General features: G+C 41.8%; 1 protein-coding gene across 1 annotated transcript in view; it reads right to left on the bottom strand.

The window, feature by feature from the left end:
* Nucleotides 1-1,875: 1,875 nt before the first annotated feature.
* The window catches only part of ttc1 (tetratricopeptide repeat domain 1), a 62,032-nt gene continuing 44,893 nt past the window's right edge, over nucleotides 1,876-19,014 (bottom strand). Inside the window, exon 8 of the mRNA XM_060936262.1 lies at nucleotides 1,876-2,384. Coding sequence (XP_060792245.1) covers nucleotides 2,248-2,384 — 137 coding nt within the window. The 3' untranslated portion in view covers nucleotides 1,876-2,247. The remainder of the gene's footprint in view (nucleotides 2,385-19,014) is intronic.

Raw genomic sequence — 19,014 nt, 5'->3', positions numbered from 1 at the left:
ATCTGGCAACACTGCATGCCTTTCCGGTCAAGTGATTGTGATTGGCTTGTGGCACACCTAGCCAGCCAATGAGCTGCTTGTTTACAGATTCGCTCCCCGCGTCGCAACCAGAATGGCGACCGCTTAAAAGAAATGAATGCTCTGCCAGTGACGAGTGTGGACGTTGCGTGACTCACAGAAGATTGTCGCAGGTCGGCGAAAAAACGACTTACTAATAGATATAAAAAAATAAAAGTAATTTAAGTAAGTTTAAAATGTAATTTAAATAAAAAGTAAAGTATTCATAAATTGAAGTTTGGAAGCGCCTCTGTTTTTGGGCTGAGGAGAAGTTTGAAAGGGTGTACCGCGATTCTGCCTTCTTGTATCGCGATACGGATCGTGACTCTGCGTATCGCGATTTTGATACGCATATCGTTACAGCCCTAGTCAGTACCCAATAACTTCATAAACAACAGGTCACGACTGTCCAGCCTTTTCTGATCTGAAACGCACCAAATCAAATCGAGACGAGAGAGACAGAATAAAAGAGTTTGTGCCGCCTGGAAAACGAAAATCCTATCTATAAGTGGCTTCGACTGTTGTTGCTTGAAATGCTAATTAAAATTGCACTGTTAATGATCATAAGCATTCCGGCACATAACTGTCAGTGACTGGCAAAATTAACTCACCACCTTCCCTCTTTCTTTTTCTCTCACTTGTTGACTTTCCAGAGCTGAGTTTGGTTTGTTTTAGTGTAGTAGACTTCTTCATCTTATGTCAATTTTCAGATTCCACGACTAATTGACAAACTGACTGGCTGCGGAGTCGGACCTTGATGAGAACACTTCTCAACTCTTGTATATCCCGTGGTGCTTAGCTGACTAATATGAAATGTTTCCAATGTCGGATATTTCACATCACACATCACATTATCTCTAGCTGCTTTATCCTTCTACAGGGTCGCAGGCAAGCTGGAGCCTATCCCAGCTGACTACGGGCGAAAGGCGGGGTACACCCTGGACAAGTCGCCAGGTCATCACAGGGCTGACACATAGACACAGACAACCATTCACACTCACATTCACACCTACGGTCAATTTAGAGTCACCAGTTAACCTAACCTGCATGTCTTTGGACTGTGGGGGAAACCGGAGCACCCGGAGGAAACCCACGCGGACACGGGGAGAACATGCAAACTCCACACAGAAAGGCCCTCGCCGGCCACGGGGCTCGAACCCAGGACCTTCTTGCTGTGAGGCGACAGCGCTAACCACTACACCACCGTGCCGCCCCATCGGATATTTCAGCTTCGTTTAAAAATGATTATGTGGACTTTATTTTTAGACAAACAAATGAGAACAGGGGGATGCAAGCTGAATTTAGAATTTTCCATCGATCAAAGTCAGAACGATTTTCATCATATATTAATTTCACATTTCTGAGTGAAAAAAAAATACTGTGGGAAAAAATTGCCGAGGACATGACCTCGGTGTCCTCAATGGTAGTTACGGCCCTGGTGCTAACCACTACACCACCGTGCTGCCGTCAATCAATCAATCAATCAATCAATCAAAAAAAAAATCCACCCTTAGGAATTCAGTTGAGTGGTGAGCTTGGGATGATGAAGGTCATATCATCTGATCTTTTTCATCTTCATCAAACCATTCTGGGAACCCTCATGCCCTGTGGATGGAGGCGAAGCCATCCTGGAAGAGGCCACTCCAATCATGGGATTAAAGTGATAAGCCAGAAGAACCTTTTATTGATTCACAGTGACCTGTCCTTCAACTGGAACAAGTGGATTTATACCATGCCAAGAAAATGTTAAACAGAGCCTCTGATTATTCCCTTAATGCATCGCTCATCACCTAACAAAAACAGGAAAAGAATACAAACTTGCTCTCAACTGGGTTATTTTATTTTGACATAATTCCTATTACATTCCATAAAATAAATTAGCATTAATGTTTAGCATTGTAGCTTTCTTACAAACTTAAACTAGAATTTTTTTTTTTATGGTTATAAGATTCCTATTTGTGGTTTCTTTATTACACCGAGTCCAACGGAAAGTCAATTTGGAAGGAGCTCTGAGCTTTGATAATGTAATATCAACACCGATCAAGAAAACCAGTAGCCAAGTAGTGATAATCCAGATTCATTTTTGCGTATAATGTAAGCAGAATTGTAGTGCACCACAATACACTGATGAACATGTTGATGCCATGCTGCTGCTTTCGTCTGGTAGCTTGAGAAAGAGTCTCCACGCTGCTATCTGTTGTTGTTGTTGGGATTCTGAACAAAGTTAACAGAGTAGGACCCTGTGTTATCATCCTGTTTGACCTGGAAGTTGGCAGTGGAGAGGCCGAAAGGACGCAAAATCATGTTGCCCAAATCCTTAAGTTTACCTGTATAGAAGGAAAAAAAAAAGAAAAAGGTCAATAAGACGTATCACATTTGTCTCTGTCTGTTTACATCTGTGATGCCATGACTGCAGTCTGATCAATAAGGAATATTTAAGCAGGCACACGCCCTTGTCTGCTTGCTCGCTTGCATGGCTAACAAGGAAATCCTGGAAAGCAGGGGGGGAGAGGAATTTTACCACAAAAACCTTAAAACCAAAGTGTATGTTGGTAATAAAAATAATAATCATCTCAATTTATATAGCGCCTTTCTCAAAACCCAAGGTCACTTTACAATTATAGGACAAAAAAAAAAAAAAAGTCCACCAAATAAAGGTCAGGATGTCATCCCAATGGTGTAGCCACAGTTCCACCAAAAGGCGCATGAAAACAAGTCCCACACCTCCAGCACAGCCGCCACCGGGCAACATCACTCGGAACACCATGCCATGGATCCACAAAGCGAGCACAGAAGCACCGCCACGCAGAGCGCTGGTATGTCCCAAACCGCCTGCACAGCCACTGCGACGCCACCGAGCAACATCGCTCGGAACATCACACCAGGCACTAAAGCACTGCTGCACAGAGTGCTAGACAACCACGATATTAAAATGAGCAACGAGCTCACTGCTGTCCATAGCTACGAGCACAGGCATCACCCATGGCGAACCAAGGCCTCGAGGGAGCCGACGCCCAAAACTGGGTCTGGAGCTACACCACAACTGGTGGACAAAAATACTCAAACAAAAACAAACATCAAACTACACAAAAAAAAGAAAGAGAGAAAATAAAATAATAAAAGCTCCGGTAGACATGACATGGTAGACATGATGGTGCCTTTTTCCCCCCCAGACGCGCCCAAGCTACAGTAAGAAAACTGCGAGTGTTACTTAATAACAACCAGTGGCGGCTGGTAGTCTTTCAAACAGGGGAGGCTGGTCAGTTACGATATTTCCAGATTTTAAAAGAAAAAACACATCAATTTTGCCCATACTCTTGCCTCTGATCTGGCTGATTGTTGGCAGGGTCACAAACTGTGAAATAACAGGGTCTTTTGGCCCATTAGCCTACTGTCCAATATACATGATGGTGGTGTTGGGGGGGAGGGGGTATATTTTAACATTTTATATTTTAAAATTGTGGCATGTTGTTTAAAAATTGATCATTATTGAAAGTAGCTCTTTGTCAGGAACCTCAGCAGTAACAGCAGAGTGTTCTGGAATAGGCACAAGCACTGACCTTGGGGAGCCAAACATAGAGCTGGGTGCCACACATTTCATTCAATGACACTTTCCCTATATTTTACTTATTTTGACTGAGAAATGTTTGACAATTTTGATAACCCTTCACTTTTAATCCAGGTCTGTAGTGTGAAATGTTCTCGGCTGTGTTTTTGTTTAAAAATGTTTTCCAAATTGTAGCTGTGTTTAATTCATATCCAGAGAAATATATATTCCAATATAATATACTCAGCATAAACATTTTAAATAGATTCTATATTTTTGGTCCATCCATGACATATTACTAAAGTAGCCTATTTACTGTTGTTGATGTGGGTCACTTGCTGTTAGCCAATTCACTTTCTCGTACCAGGAGGGCTGAAAGGAACGAGTATTATTCCCTACCTTTTTCACCAAGTCAATTTGAGGCGTTGGTCTACCCTGCTCTTTAATTTTAATTTTTTCCTCAAAAGGAAGACTGGCAAATGGCTTCGCCAAAATTAAATCAGCAATGCTTGGCATCCGTGCGCAGCTTTCTTGCTAGCTGACTAGCCCCCTCAAGTTCAAGTTCAGTCACTCAAATAAACGAACTAAGATAGCAAATTGACAACACTATATTTACACTTTATTTACAATGAAAATATATACAAACTAAAAAAGCTGGTAGAAACCGTATGTAATGAATGAAATCAAAATGTAAGCTGATCTCTTACAATACACCACAGCACTTGCGAATCCGCATGGGACTGAACTGAAATTCACCGCTGCCTGTCTATAGTTGAAACGAGCTGTCAATCAAAGAAAATATCCGGCCGCTTTCACCAATCACCAGTCTCCTCGCGGAAACTGCCATGTCCCTCCCACTGTGAGGCTGGGAGTCCGTAGGCGGGCATTTTCACAGTATTTGTCCAATAACCATCTTGCATTTTGAGATTGAAAAGCGCATAGCTCCCAAATGCCATTGAAGTCCACTGAGGCTGGGAGTCCGTGGGAGTCCGTGGGCGGGCGTTTTCGCAGTATTTGTCCAATAACCGTCTTGCATTTTGAGATTGAAAAGCGCATAGCTCCCAAATGCCATTGAAGCCCACTGAGGCTGGGCTGCATCGCGCTGTCACGAGGGGGAAAAACTCACGCACACATTAGGCGAACTGGGGAAAGTTATAACGGAATGATTTCACACTGTAGTTGGGTTGAACACATATTTCTATGATTCTGGATCTGAAATAGCAATGTTATAACTTATAACATTGCTATTTCAGATCCAGAATTTTTAGAGGAGGCTGAGCCTCCCTCGTTGACTTAGAGCAATCGCCCATGATAACCCCCCCCCCCCCCCACACACACACACACACACACATTTTTTTAGTCAACCAACTGGCTCACAATACCTAGACTTGTGAATTCCCAGGTCAAAGTTCACCTAGATAATGTCATGACAAAGCTAATGTCAGTACTACCAGAGACAAATGACTTGTCCTTTCTCATTCAGTGAACTGGCTTTTTCTGCTTTATCTGAAAAAGCAGAAAAGCATATTTTTCAACATAGCAAGAGGTCAAAAATGTAAAGGTTACAGCTAAACTGTAGCTGTATCGTCACCTCTGCACTCAGATTCTTCACTTTCGCCCTGCAGCACACCTTTTAATGTACGACTGAGATCAGTGGCCAACTGCACCAAAGGAACATAATACAATATAAATGGCCACGATGCTGCACCAATGACACAGCTTTAAAGGAAAACTCCACCCTGGATGACTTGCATATTAATCTAACATGATTTTCAGTGCCATCCAAGATGTACACTACCGTTCAAAAGTTTGGGGTCACTTTGAAATGTCCTTATTTTTGAAAGAAAAGCACTGTTCTTTTCAATGAAGATCACTTTAAACTAATCAGAAATCCACTCTATACATTGCTAATGTGCTAAATGACTATTCTAGCTGCAAATGTGTGGTTTTTGGTGCAATATCTCCATAGGTGTATAGAGGCCCATTTCCAGCAACTCTCACTCCAGTGTTCTAATGGTACAATGTGTTTGCTCATTGCCTCAGAAGGCTAATGGATGATTAGAAAACCCTTGTACAATCATGTTAGCACAGCTGAAAACAGTTTAGCTCTTTAGAGAAGCTATAAAACTGACCTTCCTTTGAGCAGATTGAGTTTCTGGAGCATCACATTTGTGGGGTCGATTAAATGCTCAAAACGGCCAGAAAAATGTCTTGACTATATTTTCTATTCATTTTACAACTTATGGTGGTAAATAAAAGTGTGACTTTTCATGGAAAACACAAAATTGTCTGGGTGACCCCAAACTTTTGAACGGTAGTGTACACTCGCAGATTACTTTATTAGAAACACTATACTATACTAATCCTGGGTAGGGCCTCCGTTTGCTCTCGAAACAGCCTCAATTCTTCATGGCATAAATTCCACAAGATGTTAGAAAACATTCCTTTAAGATTCCGGTCCATGTTGACATGATTGCATCATGTTGTTCCTGCAGATTTTTTCAGGTGCACTTTCATGCTGCGAATCTCCCATTCCACCACACCCCAAAGGTGCTCTATTGGACTCAGATCCGGTGACTGGGATGGCCACTGAAGAACACTGAACTCATTGTGGCGTTCACAAAACCAGTTTTTGATGACTTGTATTGTGACATGGTGGATTATCCTGCTGGAAGTAGCCATTAGAAGACGGTAAATCGTGACCATGAAGGTATGCAAATGGTTAGCAACAATATTCAAATAGTCTGTGGCATTCAAGCATTGATTGGTATTAACAGCTCCAATGTGTGCCAAGAAAACAAACATTCTCCACACCATCACACCACCTCCACCAGCCTGAACTTCCATTAGCACTGGCTATATACCTAAATCCTATAATCTAGCAGTTATTAGACCCTTGATTAAAAAAAACCTGACCTCAAACCCTGTCAGCTGTCCAACTATAAGCCACTATCAAAATTCCCCTTCCCCTTTATCTCCAAGATCGTAGACAAAGCTGTGGCACAGCAGTTATGCTCATATCTATATACAGTGGTGCTTGAAAGTTTGTGAACCCTTTAGAATTTTCTATATTTCTGCATAAATATGACCTAAAACATCATCAGATTTTCACACAAGTCCTAAAAGTAGATAAAGAGAGCCCAGTTAAACAAATGAGACAAAAATATTATACTTGGTCATTTATTTATTGAGGAAAATGATCCAAAATTACATATCTGTGAGTGGCAAAAGTATGTGAACCTTTGCTTTCAGTATCTGGTGTGACCCCCTTGCGCAGCAATAACTGCAACTAAACATTTGTGGTAACTGTTGATCAGTCCTGCACACCGGCTTGGAGGAATTTTAGCCCATTCCTCCGTACAGAACAGCTTCAACTCTGGGATGTTGGTAGGTTTCCTCACATGAACTGCTCGCTTCAGGTCCTTCCACAACATTTCGATTGGATTAAGGTCAGGACTTTGACTTGACCATTCCAAAACATTAACTTTATTCTACTTTAACCATTCTTTGGTAGAACGACCAAACCATGATACTACCACCACGTTTCACAGATGGGATAAAGTTCTTATGCTGGAATGCAGTGTTTTCCTTTCTCTAAACATAACGCTTCTCATTTAAACCAAAAAGTTCTATTTTGGTCTCATACATCCATAAAACATTTTTCCAATAACCCTTCTGGCTTGTCCACATAATCTTTAGCAAACTGCAGACGAGCAGCAATGTTCTTTTTGGAGAGCAGTGGCTTTCTCCTTGCAACCCTGCCATGCACACCATTGTTGTTCAGTGTTCTCCTGATGGTGGACTCATGAACATTAACATTAGCCAATGTGAGAGAGGCTTTCAGTTGCTTAGAAGTTACCCTATTACACGCCTTGCTCTTGGAGTGATCTTTGTTGGTCGACCACTCCTGGGGAGGGTAACAATGGTCTTGAATTTCCTCCATTTGTACACAATCTGTCTGACTGTGGATTGGTGGAGTCCAAACTCTTTAGAGATGGTTTTGTAACCTTTTCCAACCTGATGAGCATCAACAACACTTTTTCTGAGGTCCTCAGAAATCTCTTTTGTTCGTGCCATGATACACTTCCACAAACGTGTTGTGAAGATCAGACTTTGATAGATCCCTGTTCTTTAAATAAAACGGTGCCCACTCACACCTGATTGTCATCCCATTGATTGAAAACACCTGACTCTAATTTCACCTTCAAATTAACTGCTAATCCTAGAGGTTCACATACTTTTGCCACTCACATATGTAATATTGGATCATTTTCCTCAATAAATAAATGACCAAGTATAATATTTTTAACTGGCTTCTCTTTATCTACTTTTAGGACTTGTGTGAAAATCTGATGATGTTTTAGGTCATATTTATGCAGAAATATAGAAAATTCTAAAGGGTTCACAAACTTTCAAGCACCACTGTAAGAATAACATTTATGAAATGTATCAGTCAGGATTTAGACTTCACCAGAGCACAGAGAAAGCACTGGTTGAAGTAGGAAATTACCTACTAATGGCCTCTGATCAAGATTATGTCTCCTTGCTTGTGTTGCTTGACATTAGTGCAGCTTTTGACATCACTCATCATACTATTCTCCTTGATGGACTTAAATAAAACAACAACAACAACAACAACAACCACCCTTGTTGGAGTTAAGGGAACGGCCCTCTTTTCGTTGATGTAAATGGTGACTTCTCTATGCATACTAATGTAAAGTTTGGTGTTCCACAAGGTTCTGTCTTAGGCCCACTATTATTTGTAAGCACGGTATTAGCTGTTACGCTGATGACACACAGTTGTATGTTTCAGCAAAACCAGATGAGAGACACCAGCTTAATAAAATTGAGGAACGTGTAAAGGACATTACACGCTGGATGCTTATTAATTTCCTTCTACTTAACTCTGACAAAACAGAAGTACTGTACTTGTACTAGGACCACATGCAGCTAGAAGTAGGCTTTCTGATTTCATAGTAACAAAAGTGTATAGTAATGCTGCTTTGTGTCAATGTCTATTGTTAAAAGTGCTATACAAATAAATTGACGTTGCAACTGTACAGAGTGGTTATCCGAGTAACTGAAGCCTTCTGTCAGCTGAGTTGACCTCTCTCATCAACAAGACATTTCTGTCCTCAGAACTGCCACTCACTGGATGCTTTTTCTTTATTGCACCATTCTGAGTAAATTCTAGAGAGTTGCTAGCCCATATCTGCATAATTTTATGCACTGTACTGCTGCCACACGTTGCCGTCAACGCCATCGTTCTCATGATTTCATAGATCGCTAACTAGCTGAGTCAAGTCTCTGCCATAACTCAGCTGTCATACAACTGCATTGCATTCTGGAACTTTAAAGGAACAGTCCACCGTACTTCCATAATGAAATATGTTCTTCTCTGAATTGAGACGAGCTGATCCGTACCTCTCCGAGCTTTGCGCGACCTCCCAGTCAGTCAGACGCAGTCAGACGCGCTGTCACTCCTGTTAGCAATGTAGCTAGGCTCAGCATGGCCAATGGTATTTTTTGGGGCTGTAGTTAGATGCGACCAAACTCTTCCGCGTTTTTCCTGTTTACATAGGTTTATATGACCAGTGACATGAAACAAGTTCAGTTACACAAATTGAAACGTAGCGATTTTCTATGCTATGGAAAGTCCGCACTATAATGACAGGCGTACTAACACCTTCTGCGCACTTCGACAGCGCATTGATACCTTCACTCGGAGTTGTACCATTTTTTTTTTTTTAGACAGGGCGGACGGACCAGGGCATTCGCCCGCCTGGCCGTGCCCGACGAGGAGCGCGCTCGGCCGGCTTGGGAGGCAGACGGCAGCCCCTCCTGGAAGTGTGGTTTTACCATGGGCCTCATGCGGAAAAATGACAAAGTCCCAATTTTACCATGGGGCTCGAGTTGTACCATTTTTTTTAGACAGGGCGGACGGACCAGGGCATTCGCCCGCCTGGCCGTGCCTGAAGAGGAGTGAAGGTATCAATGCGCTGTCGAAGCGCGCAGAAGGTGCTAGTACACCTGTCATTATAGTGCGGACTTTCCATAGCATAGAAAATCGCCACGTTTCAATTTGTGTAACTGAACTTTGTTTCATGTCACTGGTCATATAAACCTATGTAAACAGGAAAAACGCAGAAGAGTTTGGTCGCATCTAACTACAGCCCCAAAAAATACCATTGGCCATACTGAGCCTAGCTACATTGCTAACAGGCGTGACAGCGCGTCTGACTGACTGGGAGGTCGCGCAAAGCTCGGAGAGGTACGGATCAGCTCGTCTCAATTCAGAGAAGAACATATTTCATTATGGAAGTACGGTGGACTGTTCCTTTAAGTCCACAGTTTGCTGTCTCCACCATTTCTATGTTGGACTTCTCATTAATACGATGTTTAATGTTGCTACAAAAGAAAAGAAGTTCTTGATCTTTTGTTTGCAGTGTTGAAATATTTCTCCTATTAAACGGTATTGTAACTGTGCTAGCAATTTCAGTAATGTAAGATGACACAATGCTTAAATTCTCACAGGAACAGCAAAAATATACTGTAGCACCAGCCACCAAATTAGAATCAGAATCGATAAGTACATCAAAAATATTGACATTTTAAAACATTTAATGTGCTTCAGTGTGGACTTTTCCTAACGGTCAGTTCTACACATCATTAGTTTTAAATTAACTACTCTCGTCTTTTGGTTTACGACCGACTTTACACCCGGATTTGTGTTCAGCTGGTGCAAATTGCTGCAGATTGTAGTCTGACACCAGTTTTCATTTGAAAAAGCTCAAAGGCAAATGTCAAATATTACGGCTTTTTAAAGCAGGAGTTGTTTTAGACAGCAAATTAATTGTTCTAACAGTAACAGAACCTGGCTGTGAAGCTCAGCCGAGCTGACAGGAACTTGGCTTTTGCTCCATCCTCATTCTATTTTTATGAAGCACCAAATTTAAAAATATACTGAACTTGCTTCCATTTGAACTATTATTTCCAGTTCAGCGCTGTGTAAAGGTGAATTTCTCTCAATCTCGAGCACATATTTTATATCAGAAAAAGTTAGGATGGTATGTTGAAACTGAAAACAATGATTTGTAAATAATCTCTGACCTATACTGCACTCAAAACCATACAACAGCACATTATTTGATGTTTTACCTCATGAATTTTATATATACTGTATATATATATTTTTTTAAATAAACACATTTCAATTTGGATTTTTCCAGCACATTTCAAAAAAGTTGGGACAATAAAGCATTTACCACTTTGTAATGTTTCTATTCCTTCTCACAATACTTAAAAGAAGACGTTTAGGGGCAGAAGACAACAAGTGATGGTGTTTTAGGTGTTATTTTGTCCCATTCTTTCTGCAAACAACAGCACAAGCTCATCAATGTCATAATTTCTGTTTCAAAATTCTCCACACATTCTCTATTGGGGACAGAGGGGACACACCCTCTTCTTCCACAGCCATGCCTTTGTAATGTGTGCAGAATGTGGTTTTGCATTGTCCTGTTGAAATATCCCTGGAAAAGGTGTCGTCTTTAAGGCAGAATATGCTGCTCCAAAATCTCAATGTACCGTATTGGCTCGAATATAAGACGGTGTTTTTGTTGTAAAAAATAGCTCTTAAAAAGGGGGGGTCGTCTTAAATTCGCGGACTAGACAAAATGCCGCCAAAAACGAAAGTGAGGACAGTGAGAGTGAGCAAAGTGAGGCTGAGGATCTCTGTGCTGAGGAGCTGTAATTTAGCAAACTACCCTTTCCATTGTTTCAGTTGTTTATTATTGTAAACCTTAATGTATTGTTTAATGCATTGTTTAAAGCATTTGCACTGTTCTGCAAATTTATTCCATATACCCATAGGCTATGGGAAGTTATGCATTGACATTCTGAAGTTTATGAACTTTCAGTCTAAACCTGACAAATTTGTTGAATTAATGCAATTTAAATGTTTTAATTTGGCTTGTCTAGTAGCCTGCAGTTTAGCCTCTTTTTTTACTTCTATGAAAAGTGTTCACGGAAATGAGACTGAAATGACCTCTATTTAAATGTGAAAAACAAAAGCCTCTAATTTTAAACAGAATTTTGAAATAAATACGCTTTATATGAATGAACATTTGGTCTTCAAAAAACTTTTTCCCCAAAGATGAACTTGGAAAAGGGGGGGTCGTCTTACATTCAGGGTCGTCTTATATTCGGGCCAATACGGTACTTTTATGCATTAATGCTGCTATCACAGATGTGTACGTTACCTTTGCCAAGGGCACTGACACAACCCCATACCATGACAGACCCCGGCTTTTGGACTTCTTGCTGGTAACAGTCTGGACAGTCCTTTTCATCTTGGGTCCAGAGCACACAGCGCCCATTTCTTACACAAAAGACCTGAAATACTGAGTCGTCTGAACACAGGACACATTTCCACTGTGTGATGGTCCATCCCAGATGCCTCCGAGCCCAGAGAAGTTAACGACACTTATGGACACATAACGACTTCCTTTTTTGCACAGTAAAGTTTTAACTGGCATTTGGAGATGTGACTCTGTGGTGGTGTTTACATTAGACCGTATCAGCGGATCATCAGATTAACGCTTTTAAAACGATTCACGTGCACACAGCAACGCCAATACACGGATACGCTAATCACATGACTAATTAGACGGCACGTCACATGATCCCAGTGCATATCGGGCATGCGCAAGTCACTCACCACTTGCAAGTGGAAGGATGGCAAGCGAACACCTTCTCCAGCAGATAAACACACCTGGCTGTGATGTTCATGTTCTCACTGAGTTTAAGCGCCTGAAGGAGGTAAATAAGTTGAAATGTGTAAATAAACCTCAGTGCAGCTCAGCGCTTCCTCCTGCGCTCCAAATCACTCCGCCCTGAACAGCGAGTGCCCTCTGGAGGGTGCGCACTCCGGCCCTGCGCAGCTCATAGAGCGAGCGAGTGAAGCGCACGAGCAGTGATTCGAGACTGAGCTGCTGTGTGTGTGATCCCAACGCCAGCGAATCAGGAAGGTGGATGTCACAGTGACGTCGTCCAATGACGACGTCAGCTAGAGCTCAGCACAGCATTTCTGCGTTCCTCAATGTTTACACAGCACCGGATCAGATACGAACTGGGTTGAATACGTGGGCCCTGGCGGATTCAAGTTGTTCCGCCTGTGGAGTCGTTTCCCGGCGTTTTAATGTGAACGGACAGTGCATCCGCGACAAAAACGAGACGGATACGGTCTAATGTAAACACCACCCGTATTGTAGTGCCTGACAAAGGTTTTGCCAAAGTAATCACAGGAGTTGCCCTTTACACACTGACTCCAGACTTTTTGAATCATTTGATGATATTATGCACCATAGAGGGTGAAATATCCAAATCCTTTCATGTCTTTCTTTGAGGGGCGGCACGGTGGTGTAGTGGTTAGCGCTGTTGCCTCACAGCAAGAAGGTCCGGGTTCGAGCCCCATGGCCGGCGACGGCCTTTCTGTGCGGAGTTTGCATGTTCTCCCCGTGTCCGTTTCCTCCGGGTGCTCCGGTTTCCCCCACAGTCCAAAGACATGCAGGTTAGGTTAACTGGTGACTCTAAATTGACCGTAGGTGTGAATGTGAGTGTGAATGGTTGTCTGTGTCTATGTGTCAGCCCTGTGATGACCTGGCGACTTGTCCAGGGTGTACCCCGCCTTTCGCCCGTAGTCAGCTGGGATAGGCTCCAGCTTGCCTGCGGCCCTGTAGAACAGGATAAAGCGGCTAGAGATAATGAGATGAGATCTTTCTTTGATAAACATTCTTTTTAACCATTTCAATTATTTTCCTCACGCATTTCTTGACAAACTGGAGATCCTCGGCCCATCTTAGCTCCTCAAAAGACTAGGCCTTTCCTGGATGCTGATTTTGTGCCAAATCATGTTTACAATCACCTGTTGACACCGGTTTCAAATCATGTCGTCATTTAATCATTACTAGTCCTAAACTGCCCCTGTCCAAATTTTTTTTTTTAGAATATATTGCAGGCCTGAAATGTGGGAATGGATGTATATTAACAAATGAAATGAAGTTGACCGGACAAAATATGAAATATCTTGGGTTCATACTGTCTGCAATGAAATATGTCAAAGTAAATTTAGAAATTACTGCTTTCTTTGTTGTTGTTGTTTTTTGCATTTTCCATACTGTCCCAACTTTTTCTGATTTGGGGTTGTATAATTTTTATTCCGTAAAGTGATAGTAAGGTGGGTGGAATGCAGCAACTTTTAAAGAGTGATGCTGTCTGCCTTATTGTTCAAAGTTGAGAAAAGAATGACTTATCAAAAAAGCAGAGTGATATAAGCCTGACTGATCAGGTCACACAGAACCCTTTTTGACCAACAGGGAACAGGTTCCATTCTTGTTTGCACACCAAATTTTGAACTGTTTGGAGCATTTCGACCAAAAATAACCAAAAGATAGCTGATAGTGTAAACCGTGACATCATCAGTGGACGTGTCATTACTTTGGAGAGGAAGTTGAATGCAGCAATGGAGAACGCAATAGAAAAGGATACATCTTCAGAAAAAAAAAAAAAAAAAAGGGCCAAAAACAAATATCTGCAATAACAGAACAAAAACTCGCAGGTAATCAATGTGCACCATCATCTTGCTACTGGGCAATTCCATGTAAATGTCAACCTCACCATGCAAAAATAAAGCAACATGTAATACATCAAAACCACTCCCAGAGATCTCACCTAGGCCTGTATTTTACAGATGTGAATAAGTTGAACCAATTTGTAACCAACCTAATATGTCACTGTCAGTCTTTCTTTCTTATAATGTAAAACCCAAGCTAAAATCAACTTTGATCATGTACAATTCTATATTATTGCCACAAGCCACAGAAATGTATGCTAAAATCCACAAAACAGCAAAACAATAGCCATCCTAAATATTATTTAAGAACTTTGATAGTTTTAGCTGATATTTAGAGAGTTTTTCAAAGGGTTATGGTGGTTAAATTGCTGATTTTCTAAACATATGCCATGTCTATTTCAGACGCGTCACATCCGTAACGGAATTTCGTCACATCCATAACGCTGACTTTTCCTTCTGAAACTCTGCATGAAATACAAAATATTTTAAACAAAGATTTTTTAATATTCACCTTGGACCCCTCTATCAAACGGATATCTCCATTTCAACATTAGGTTTACAATTTCACAGAGTTTGATAAAAATGTACAGTCACCTAAGAAAAGTGATACTTTTTCTGTCACATCCATAACGCATCTTTTATTGGCATTTTCTGGCATGCCCTAGATGTACTATGGGAATTGTTCTTGTTCTATCACTTCTCCAGTATGGTACAGCCTTAAAATATGCAACACCTGTTTAAATACTGGGAGACAATAAAACATGCACTGGGTCATTTGTTGCCATTTTGAGTTCAAGTGTCACGTCCATAACGCTGGAATTGCTCTACTCCTGCTTACTCCGGTTATGTCGCATATCCTTGATTACAACGGTTCCGCTTAAAACTGGTGAAAATGTGGGCCAGTTCGCTAGCTGGCACAAACGTTCAAAGAATCCTGAATGGAATCGGTTGAAGAATCTGTTCTCTGTTGGTTGAAAAGAGGCAACATTGAGGAGCAAGGGAGAATAACAAATATGGAGGAAAAGCGTGCTGGTGAAAAACTTGCTGCGTTATTGAATGAACGATGAGACGACCTTGGTAATCTGAAAACCCCAACCACCCACCTTAAATTTTCTCACCTGCCAATTCTCAGCCACCAGCCAACTCTCCACCATACAACAACTACCCACCAGGGAGATGCTGCATAACACACTCAGAGGAATTCACCATTTTGCATTTTTAACCTCACAGATTAGATAGTGTTGATGTGGTTGACAGTGGAGAGAGAGTATGCCATCCATCCCATCCAGAGACCAATTTTGCTCTCTTGGCTTGCAATTATATGATAAAGATTCAAACTTGCAATCTCTCAACGATAGGGCGAATGAGTTTTCTGTTGTCCCACTCATGAGCCACCTTAATTTTGGCTATTATTTTTTTTTAGACACGTGATTTTCGGCCTCCAAACCTACCATAAAGGCAAACGACTTCCTCATCACCAGAGTTTCATCTTCATCTCATCTCATTATCTCTAGCCGCTTTATCCTGTTCGACAGGGTCGCAGGCAAGCTGGAGCCTATCCCAGCTGACTACGGGCGAAAGGCGGGGTACACCCTGGACAAGTCGCCAGGTCATCACAGGGTTGACACATAGACACAGACAACCATTCACGCTCTCATTCACACCTACGGTCAATTTAGGCCAAGTTTACATTAGACCGTATCGGTCTCGTTTTCTTCGCGGATGCACTGTCCGTTTACATTAAACCGCCTGGAAACGCCGGGAAACGGGAATCCGCCAGCATCCACGTATTCAATCCAGATCGTGTCTGGTCCGGTGCTGTGTAAACATTGAGATACGCGGATACGCTGTGCTGAGCTCTAGCTGGCGTCGTCATTGGACAACGTCACTGTGACATCCACCTTCCTGATTCGCTGGCGTTGGTCATGTGACGCGACTGCTGAAAAACGGCGCGGACTTCCGCCTTGTATCACCTTTCATTAAAGAGTATAAAAGTATGAAAATACTGAAAATACTGATGCAAATACTGCCCATTGTGTAGTTATGATTGTCTTTAGGCTTGCCATCCTTCCACTTGCAAGTGGTAAGTGATATGCGCTGGGATCTCACACACAGCGGCTCAGTCCCGAATCACTGCTTGTGCACTTCACTCGCGTGCTTTGTGAGCTGCACAAGCCCGGAGTGCGCACCCTCCAGAGGGCACTCGCTGTTCTGGGCGGAGTGATTTGGAGCGCAGGATGCCTGCGGAGCCGAGCGTATCCGTGTATTGGCGTTGCTGTGTGCACGCAAATCGTGTATTGGTGTTGCTGTGTGCACACTAATCGTTTTAAAAACATTAATCTGATGATCCGCTGATACGGTCTAATGTAAACATGGGCTTAGAGTCACCAGTTAGCCTAACCTGCATGTCTTTGGACTGTGGGGGAAACCGGAGCACCCGGAGGAAACCCACGCGGACACGGGGAGAACATGCAAACTCCACACAGAAAGGCCCTCGCCGGCCACGGGGCTCGAACCCGGACCTTCTTGCTGTGAGGCGACAGCGCTAACCACTACACCACCGTGCCGCCCGTTTCATCTTCATAACGAGTCTAATCTAGATAGCAAGTCAGACTTGTTAATTAGCTGATGTAAGCTAGGATTGCTATGGTTACAGTGTGCCTCTCATGCAAATTTGTTTTTTTCACACAGCCTTACTAACCAACTCTGCTTCCTGATTTGCTGTCTCCAATGAATCTGACCTTTTCTCTCTTGGATTCTCAGGAAACTTCCCTGTTTCTCTGCCTAGCTAGTCTGTACAGGTCTTTCTCTCCTTCTTTGGTCTCCAGTCTTTCGTACAACTCCTGGTATGCATCTGCTTTCGCCTTCTGTCTCCTCTCTCTGTATAACCGCCTGCTTTCCTCGTCTCTCTGATCGTCCTAATTCTTCTTTGCTTGCCTCTTCTCTTTTATAATTTCCTGCACTTCTTTGTTCCACCACCATGTCTCCTTGTCTTCCTTCCTCCTTCCCGATGACCACCCTAGCACCTTCCTTGCTGCCTCTCTTACTAGTACAGCAGTAGTATTCCAATCTTCCGGCAGACTTCCATGACCACTCAATGCTCGTCTCATTTCTTCCCTAAACTCCTTCTGATGTTCAACCTCTTTTAGTTTCCACCACTTAATCGCTGTTTTTATTTGAAGTTCTTCTTTAGTATGAAGAACTTCAAATTTAATACATTTGAAGTTCTTCATACTCATATAATGTATGTAGCCTCGAAAAATAGGCCTACCCAGTTAATTCCATTACTTATTATTTACAGGCCCCCGGGGCCATATTCTGAGTTTCTTTCTGAATTTGCAGATTTTCTCTCAGATCTGGTTCTTTCCTCAGACAAAGCTTTAGTTGTGGGAGATTTTAATATTCACTTCGATAACCCAGAAGACCCTTTGAAAACAGCGTTTGTGTCCATTTTAGATTCAGTAGGGATTAATCAGAATGTCATAGGACCGACCCATAATGGTGGTCACACCCTTGATCTAATACTAACATTCGGGTTAAACGTAGAAAATATAGTCACACTTCCACAGTCTGAAGTTATCTCAGATCATTATCTCATCTCATTCAAAATATGTCTGAGTAATACCTCACCACGCTACTGTATTAAATGTACATTCACGTCAACTACTGCACAGAGCTTTATAAATGATCTCCCAGAGTTATCAACTTTGATCGGGTCACTGTCAGCCCCTGCAGAACTTGATCAGGCAACTGAATGCTTAGAGTCAACATTCCGCTATACTTTAGATAATGTAGCTCCTCTTAAATGGAAAATGGTCAGAGACAAAAAATTAGCACCCTGGTATAATGGTGACACTTGCACTTTAAAACAGACCACTTGAAAATTGGAACGTAAATGGCGTCAAACAAAATTGGTAGTGTTCAAATTAGCGTGGGAGGAGAGCTTCCTGAAGTATAGAAAAGCTCTTAGTGCTGCAAGATCAACAAATCTCTCCTCCCGAATAGAAAATAACAAAAAATAATCCTAGATTCCTATTTAATACTGTAGCAAAATTAACCAGGAATAAGTCCACTATAGACACATGCACACCTGTAGTATGTAATAGCAACGACTTCATGAATTTTTTTTAATGACAAAATTGAGAATATCCGACAAAAAATTCAAACTACTAATTTAAGGTCAGACAATGTAAGTGACCCTGTAGTTAACAATATAACTATCAGATCATCAATTAGACTGTTTTACTCCCCTTAAAGAAACTGAATTACTTTCATTAATCTCGGCATCAAAAGCATCAACTTGTGTACTAGATCCCTTACCGACACGTCTATTCAAACAGATAATACCTGAAGTAATTGAACCGCTTCTAAAAATAATAAATTCTTCTCTTAGGATTGGCTATGTACCCAAATCCTTTAAACTAGCAGTTATCAAACCCCTGATTAAAAAACCTGACCTTGATCCCTGTCAGCTGTTCAATTATCGGCCAATATCAAACCTCCCCTTTATCTCCAAGATCCTTGAAAAAGCTGTGGCACAGCAGTTATGCTCATATTTACATAGGAATAACATCCATGAAATGTATCAGTCAGGATTTAGACCTCATCATAGCACAGAGACAGCTCTGGTTAAAGTAGTAAACAACCGACTATTGGCATCTGATCAGGGCTGTGTCTCGCTGCTTGTGTTGCTTGACCTTAGTGCGGCATTTGATACCATTGATTATTCCATTCTTCTGGATAGACTAGAAAATGTTGTGGGAGTTAAGGGAACGGCCCT

This window comes from Neoarius graeffei, chromosome 12, assembly GCF_027579695.1.
Source record: "Neoarius graeffei isolate fNeoGra1 chromosome 12, fNeoGra1.pri, whole genome shotgun sequence".
In the NCBI taxonomy this organism is placed as follows: Eukaryota; Metazoa; Chordata; class Actinopteri; order Siluriformes; family Ariidae; genus Neoarius; species Neoarius graeffei.
Note: the sequence above shows the minus strand (reverse complement) of the source record. Positions and strands in the feature narration are given on the sequence as shown.